Source organism: Atta colombica, unplaced genomic scaffold (assembly GCF_001594045.1).
Source record: "Atta colombica isolate Treedump-2 unplaced genomic scaffold, Acol1.0 scaffold295, whole genome shotgun sequence".
Classification (NCBI taxonomy): Eukaryota; Metazoa; Arthropoda; class Insecta; order Hymenoptera; family Formicidae; genus Atta; species Atta colombica.
Genome location: NW_017259398.1, coordinates 245,577 through 253,375, shown reverse-complemented (window position 1 = coordinate 253,375; position 7,799 = coordinate 245,577). Strand labels below are relative to the sequence as shown.

General features: G+C 32.6%; 2 protein-coding genes across 3 annotated transcripts; one reads left to right on the top strand and one right to left on the bottom strand.

The window, feature by feature from the left end:
- Positions 1 to 719: 719 nt before the first annotated feature.
- LOC108690118 (vacuolar protein sorting-associated protein 26B-like) lies at positions 720 to 4,809 on the bottom strand. 2 transcript variants are annotated; one of them, XM_018197249.1, is made up of 6 exons: positions 4,596 to 4,809; positions 4,299 to 4,442; positions 3,338 to 3,732; positions 3,148 to 3,254; positions 2,750 to 2,961; positions 720 to 2,567 (listed from the first exon to the last, which is right to left on the bottom strand). In XM_018197249.1, the coding sequence occupies exons 1-6, from the start codon at positions 4,596 to 4,598 to the stop codon at positions 2,304 to 2,306; spliced, it is 1,125 nt and encodes a 374-aa protein (XP_018052738.1). In that variant the 5' UTR covers positions 4,599 to 4,809; the 3' UTR covers positions 720 to 2,303. The 2 variants fall into 2 exon arrangements, with proteins under 2 accessions (XP_018052738.1, XP_018052737.1); XM_018197248.1 differs by lacking the exon at positions 4,596 to 4,809 and having other exon boundaries at positions 4,299 to 4,478.
- Positions 4,810 to 5,032: 223 nt separating this feature from the next.
- Positions 5,033 to 7,317, top strand: LOC108690137 (palmitoyltransferase ZDHHC3). Its single transcript, XM_018197279.1, has 7 exons — positions 5,033 to 5,381; positions 5,671 to 5,850; positions 6,128 to 6,313; positions 6,413 to 6,549; positions 6,615 to 6,699; positions 6,858 to 7,070; positions 7,154 to 7,317. Exons 2-7 carry the CDS (start codon positions 5,770 to 5,772, stop codon positions 7,313 to 7,315), a joined length of 864 nt encoding a protein of 287 aa, XP_018052768.1. The 5' UTR covers positions 5,033 to 5,381; positions 5,671 to 5,769; the 3' UTR covers positions 7,316 to 7,317.
- Positions 7,318 to 7,799: the final 482 nt, after the last annotated feature.

Genomic DNA, 7,799 nt, shown 5'->3' with positions numbered 1-7,799 from the left:
TGTACACACACACACACACACACACACACACACACACACACACACACACACACACACACACACACACACACACAAATATTTGACAGGTCAAATAATTCAAAGGGCTTTTTTCTACTTTCCTTACGTACACTCATTCTTTCCTCTTCCTCGTTTTTTATAATTCTCATTCTCTATAATTAACAAATAATAAAGATATGCTTTATGAAATTCAACTTACACATAAGAAAATTTCTAACGTAAATTACTTGTATACATGTATGTATCTATGTATGTATACACATATATAATCTAATATTATGCATCTTCTCAATACAATTTTTTACAATTAAACTTCCATGATATAGAACAGTACAAAACGATAGATTTCCCTTTTGCAGCAATATTACTTTCATCGCTATAGAATGTCATAAAATTGCAGCGATAAAAGGAAATATGTCCGCACTTGACTGTCTGTGGTATTACAATATGTAAATACGTGTATGTTTACATATACATACAGAATATTGAATAAATTGTAAATATAATCGTCGAGATTTCTCGTGAATAAAATATCCAAATAAAATATCCAAAATAAATTTTTGTTATTCTCTTAGTCTTTGAGAAATGATTCGTACAAGGATGATTACTTTTATACATTCAAAATCGATATTCTTATATAATCAATAAAAAATTTATTATACACAGTTTTTATTCATTCATAAGATATTAATTATCCGCCATGCCGCGATTTATTGGAGCACATCTAAGCCAAGTTAGCTATTATTGCCAGAATGAAAAATTTTACTTATGTATATATACTCACACACGTATACTGCAGTTATATATGTATATATATATGTATATATTTATAAATACACGAGGCGGCTACCCCATTATTTAATCTCATCATAGTCCACTCTCGTGTTCAGAAAAGGCATACCAACTTGAGCATATATCATATATCATAATTTGTCTTTGGAAGATTGACATTACGCAAAATACACGCTTTTGCATATAAAATCCTATTTTACGAAACTTGTCACTACATATGCACACTTTCATTAAACTCAAAGAAGATAATTAATCTATAATTCGTGTCATGCATCATAATCGACGTCTTCCTTTTTTTTTTGTACAAACTCGTTCTAAAAATAAGTGCAATCTTTCTCGCTCGAGGCGCATTGTGTTTATATATAAACTATTTTCAAAAACATGCATATACGCACGTAAATAACTTTTTCGTGTCTTCGGGTGTTTTCCAGCAATATACATAAGCGATACTGTATATAATTCTGTGCTTTCCAACTACGCTATTTTTCGATTAGGATACGCTATGTTACATTTGATGCTTTCCAGCTACGTACACAAGCAACACTGTAAGACTGTATACGATTCGGTGCTTTCTAACTATGACATAAGTTGACACAATTGTACACAGCGAAATAGGAGTTTCAGTGTGTCGATACTACAGTATATGTTTATGTATACTATAGTATTTCTCTATTGTATGATATTCTTCAAGAATAGGGACCTTGATCCTACCTACCTTGATTTACATGCTGTTACATGTGTCTATATACGTAGCTGAAAAGCACCAAATATAACATAGTGTGTCCTATCTGGAAAATAAAATAGTTGGAAAGCACAGAAACCTGTGTTACCACTTATGTACGTTGTTGGAAAGCACCCTTGTTTATAATATTTGTAGACTAAGTGAACGGATTAATATGGGGCAGCCTTTGTGAGTATATATCCATTTTGTATTTATAAATTTTTTTTGCATAACATGATGCTGCCATAGACTTCGGATTTTCAGAATTATATAATGGGTGAGTCAGTGGGCACAATTGTGTGTCTGTATAAAACATTTAAAACACTGTAACACCCAGATGTTTTGCAAAATGTACTGTTGATTAATATTTGATTAATAAGCCGTCCATTCAGGAATACCTGTACTGCTTGTTTATATTATACTCATTCGCAATATGGCTTGTGAAATAATATCGAAATTATCTTTTCCAAAATGACAAAATTCTCCTTGTTTTGAGATCTATTTCTCCATAATATTATAATTTTGATCGGCATTCTACTAGTTACAAATCATTCGCTCTCAATTATATATATAATGTATCCAAAATATTTACAACTTTGCTAGCAGGTCTTTTACGTATCCTGCTGTTTTATTTTTAATAAAAACAAATCTCCCAACGCGATATAGGAGATTTTTCTTTAAGCTAATTCTTTTGCTGCATATTTCAGCCATATTTAACGTTCTCAACTAATCTGGGCTATAACTGGCACCAGGAACAGACCTATGTGGAGACTCAATCACTTTCTGGACCGCCTTCTTTTTCACCTTCACCATCTCCTTCTTCTCGTGTCATGCCTTCAATTGGTGCTGGAGTATCTTCTATGTTTGTAACGCTATTCGTTGGCAGTTGACCAGAGTCAGGTGGCATTGAAGGTGGACCATTCTGTGCAGCGCCTTGCGGAAATCCTGTTTCAGCTGATACTAAATGCGATGGCATATGTGGCGAGGCCGTTTGCGACTTTCTGCTTTTCTCACCTTTCCTCCATAATGTAATTTCCTGAACAAAATACGAAAAGCAATGATAAAAATGAAGATACAATGATAAAAGAAATAATGCATATATAATAATATTTTCATCTTGAATATGTAGAAAAGAAGTATAACTATAGAAAATTTAAAAAATATATACAAATTAAAAATATATACAATTAAAAAACAGGTAAATATATACAAATTTACCTGTTGCTTAAAGTATCGTCGATCTTCTTCGTCCATGAGAACTAAATTTAGATAATATCTAACACTAAACTTCTTATTAATGTCGCGCATTGTAGGGGCCAAATCATACCCAGCCAAGAATACCCTTATAGGAATGGATTCCCCTCGAACGGGTGCACCATCCATGATCTCATATTTCGCTATAGTTTCGTTTTCAGTAAACGTATGAGGACCTGCAAATATGTACTCTAATTATTGCCTTAGTACCGTGAATACCGCAGAGACAAAATTCTTAGGAAACCAAAACTTGCGTTCCAATTTTGCCAACATGCAATGCTACATGTGTACAAAACTGCAGAAATCATAATTAATTACTATTGCTACGTTATATTTCAATGTATAAATTATCTATAACATACCAGAACCTGTAGTTTCTCGTTTGATGATTGCTATCTCCATATGTTTTATTTTTATTCTAACCAAAAGAAAGTATATTTTGCCAACAATTACATCTTTTAAATGATATCTGAAAAGATGAATAGTTAGCAGCAACATATTTAGAAAATCAATCATTAAAACAATCCAAATACATGTATTACAATAACTTACTTGCTTTTATTATATTCAAATTCGATATGCAAACAATCTTCAATTCCAACTTCCATTTTAATGGGATTATTCATGTCTGGATAGGAACTAAGAGTGTGCACAACTAATTCGAGTTCTTTAACAATGTCACTAATCCTTCGTACAATTGTCACTTTTAAGAAATATCTTAGTCGTACGTTAGAACCAGTGTAACTCTCAAATGGTTTCTCAACATTTGGAAATTCAAATGTATATACCGTATTGTGTGTTAATTCCCCTGGCCTTGCTAGTTCTTTTACCAGGCTTGTAAATTCGTGATGATTACCTCTGTCATAATATAGCTCAATTTGTCCAATAAATTCTACTTTGACACCATGATGCTCTAATTTTCCAGCTTTCCTCAAGCTGATATTAATCTGCAAGTATTGATTTAGTAATAAATTTATACTGCAAAAGCATAACAATAAAACATTATAAAGTATTAAAAAGAATATATTACAAATAATTAACAGAGCTCAAAAAGTTACTACTCTAAAAGATAAGTAGCATCTGCGAGGTATTTCTCTATATAAACCAATCTTGAAAAAACCAACTGTGAAAAAAATATTAAGTGTCTTATTAACTACTGTTTAAAGTTTCAGTGCAAAAATTGATTTATGGTATTTATTTATTTTTAGTGTCAGGATCCTTTAACTCATATCATAACTGTATCTCTTTATTATATAAATTGACAAGTCAAATTTTAACTTTTGTAAAATGATACCTAATGTTTTTGAATAACTGATAATTTTTGCTATAGATATACTGTATTATAAACGAAAAGTCTATGCACATTGAAAATGCAATTCATTTTAATTTCATTGGACAAAAGCAAGCCTAGTACACTGAACATATCGCATGCAAGTATGTTAACATTGGATTTTTATCAAATCATAATTAGACGATTAATAATCACGATGATGTTCCAAGGAGCAGATCCTACCTTGCCGGATACGGTCTCGCCGTCGTAATAGAGCAGGTGCCGCTCCTTCTTACCATCCTCGGACTTGATGTCTGCAGTCTTTCGCGTCTCAGCGCCGTCCAACGTGATTTCTATGTCGGCGGACTGACCGAAACCAAAGAAACTCTGCGTGAAAAAATTTGAAAGCGTTAGAAAAATCATGTAAAAAATCAACAGCCGGGATACGGGAGGAGATGATAACCCGGCGCCGATCAAAGTCTCGGGTTACGATGGGCCACGGTGGGCCGAGGACTGCACCCCCGTGGGAGGTAAACGCACCATTTTCTAGGATAATTTTCGTGGAAACAGTGAGATACCCCGATGCAATGCTGCAGTCACGCTGATAGGACTGGCCGTATCGCGGATCAATGAACAATTCTCCAGAGCAACATTTTCTTACGTGTACGAGAGACGAGAAAAGTTGGGTTATTTTTTTGCTCGTTCCTCCCGAAAGTCACAAGTAGCCAATATGGCCGCGCGCACGCGCCCCCTTCCCCCCTTACCTCTCCCACTTGTATGCGCTGTCAAAATTCGCCGGTGGCGCGCGCGGCGAGATCTTTTTCTATATAGGGATATAGGGAGTCTAGTATAAAATTGCAAATGCCGATGGAGCCTGATGCTCGTGAATTCGGGTCGATAAGATCAATCTTCATTTTTATCAATTGGGCTTAACATGTGAACTCTTCAGATGGCGCTTATTTTCGTGGATAGATTTGTGCACATGGCTCTAATCTGATAGGCAAAGAAGAGAAGAGAGAGGACAAAAATTTATGTGGAGTGTTGTTGATTAATACGGTTTGATTTGCTTCTTTTTAGCCTGATATGCCTACTCGCGATTCTCAGAAATAAAACAAATATCTATGTATTTTTGTTTGCAAGCCACGCTGTTGTACATATCCTTCGTGCTGCACGCTTTTCGTCGCTCGATCATATAAGCGAAAACCGAAAAATCTGTCACATGCGCCGCAAGTACTTGCTGTGCACGCGTTTTTCGATGCTGTGATGCGAAATGTTATGATGGCAGGCATCACATGTTATTTTTCATGGACATCATTACATCGTGATGTAAGTGTATGATTTAGCTCGTTGTACATCTTTCCTAAGGAAAAGAAAGAAAGATTCCTGAAGCTTAATGTTTACCGTCTCTACTCCGCATTCTCATCTGTATCTGTTTAATTATTATTTTGATGTTATCGTTGATAAATGAAAATGTAGACGATTATTTTGATATTAAAAAGACAATTGGACAAATAAAGTTCGGGCTCTTTAGCATAAAGGCTATTTAGCATAAAAAGTGTTATTTCAAGTGCCTGGTTGACATTATTGCAACATCAGTATCTTTTTTTTTTTTCAGGTATGTGATTGTAAATTTTCGTGTGTACAAAGGTAGAAGTATCAGTGATTACCCTTATGTCTTATAAAAAATATAATTCAGTGAACGGCAGTTTCAACGATGGATTGCGATTACATGACCTTTTACAGGGAGAAAGACTTTCATAATAGATGCTGTGGTGGAAAACTCTGGTGTATTAAGGTAAAGTTTTATGAATATATGATTTCTGATATTTTTTAAGGATCTTGATTAACTTAAGTGACAATTAACTTATCAGTAATACTTGTATCGTTCTATTAATGTAAAATGAGATAATAAATCCTTTTATTTTTTGCGATATATCAAAAGATTAGATTAGGAAGGGCTTATATATAATTAGCAATTTTGCTGATTAATTATCAATTAAGTTAATCACAGTTTGACAAGGTTGTTCTAACATTGTTATAATATTTTTAACATAATGTATCTATATTTATAGGATATATGTGGAATCATATGTGCGGTATTAACATGGCTATTGATAATCTATGCAGAATTCGTAGTGATGGCAGTGATTCTTATTCCTACAATAAATACATTGTATTCCAGTTTAAATATGGCCATTTTCCAATCTCTAGCATTCCTGGCTTTTGCGTCACATCTAAGAACCATGTTTACAGATCCAGTAATTAAGATAACGCTGAAATCTAATTTATTGCTTGAGCTTATATTATGTAACATAAGTTAAACATTTTTTAAAAACTGATATTTTGTTTTTATGCAGGGTGCGGTGCCGAAAGGCAATGCAACAAAAGAGATGATTCAACAAATGGGATTTAGAGACGGACAGGTTATTTTTAAGTGTCCAAAATGTTGTTCTATTAAGCCCGACAGAGCTCATCATTGCTCTGTTTGCCAAAGGTAATAACAAAAAAGTCAAATTTGTGTTTGTAATATAGCAAGGTAATTACATTGTGCTATTGTAGATGCATCAGGAAAATGGATCACCATTGTCCATGGGTTAATAATTGTGTAGGGGAAAATAATCAAAAATACTTTGTACTTTTTACTGTGAGTATTTTTATAAAGCGCATGCACATGTTACGATTTAGGCTTTTACAAAAAAATAATCAAATTAATGATTCTAATATTAATTATAATATTTAAATATATTGAATATATTTTGTAAAATATCTTAAATATACTTTTCTTGTACCATTTTATTTTAGTTTTATATAGCGGGTATATCATTGCATTCTCTATTTCTGTGTGTACAACAATTTACTATGTGCGTCAGACAAGAATGGAGAGAATGTTCCACGTTCAATCCACCAGCAACGGTGGTGTTATTGTTATTTCTAGCATTCGAAGCACTTTTATTTGCCATTTTTACTGCTGTAATGTTAGGCACGCAACTGCAAGCTATTTGGTATGATGAAACTGTACGTATATAAAACAATTATTATTTCTTGTGCGTATATAAAAAAAATTGCGATTTATATTTATTGTATTATATCTTTTGCAGGGTATAGAACAACTTAAAAAGGAGGAAGCTCGATGGGTTCGCAATAGTAGATGGAAATCGATTCAAGCGGTTTTTGGAAGATTCTCGATAGCTTGGTTTTCCCCTTTTACCTCACCTCCTAACGCAAAAACGAAATTAGATTCTTATCTATATTCTGTTTAAATTATATTTTGATATGTATAACCATGACTTATATATAATATTTAAGATAAGTATACATAAATACTATAATGATGTTCGATTAGTATACAGGCTGAAATTGCGGACTATAATTCTTCTTTTAATGAAGAGAATTTTGCATAATTATTTTTGCAGAATTATTCTATTTATAAGAAAATAATTATGTTTATAATATTGAAAATCTTGTATAATCTTGAGTAATCAAATTTTTATACGTCAGTTTTCAGATCTTTGTTTATAAAAAAGAAATATTTTTTTGTGATAATAGCTGTATTGACGATTAATAATTTGCAATATTTAATATAAATATAGTTAACTGTCATAATTGACTATTTACATCTTTTGTAAAGATTTTATTTATTATATCGCTTTATTTCATATATCAGCGAATTTCGTACATATATATAGTTTGTATAGCCACATGTAAAAGATAAGAGATAAGAGGTAAATGGAATATAAAATATAT

Coding starts and splice junctions, on each gene's coding strand:
- LOC108690118 (XM_018197248.1), bottom strand. CDS start 4,478: ATGATTTTTCTAACGCTTTCAAATTTTTTCACGCAGAGTTTCTTTGGT. Junction 3,255..3,337: donor TTTGAATATAATAAAAGCAA/GTAAGTTATTGT, acceptor TCATCTTTTCAG/ATATCATTTAAAAGATGTAA. Junction 2,962..3,147: donor ACGAGAAACTACAGGTTCTG/GTATGTTATAGA, acceptor ACATATTTGCAG/GTCCTCATACGTTTACTGAA.
- LOC108690137 (XM_018197279.1), top strand. CDS start 5,770: ATGGATTGCGATTACATGACCTTTTACAGGGAGAAAGACTTTCATAAT. Junction 6,314..6,412: donor GAACCATGTTTACAGATCCA/GTAATTAAGATA, acceptor GTTTTTATGCAG/GGTGCGGTGCCGAAAGGCAA. Junction 6,550..6,614: donor CATTGCTCTGTTTGCCAAAG/GTAATAACAAAA, acceptor GTGCTATTGTAG/ATGCATCAGGAAAATGGATC.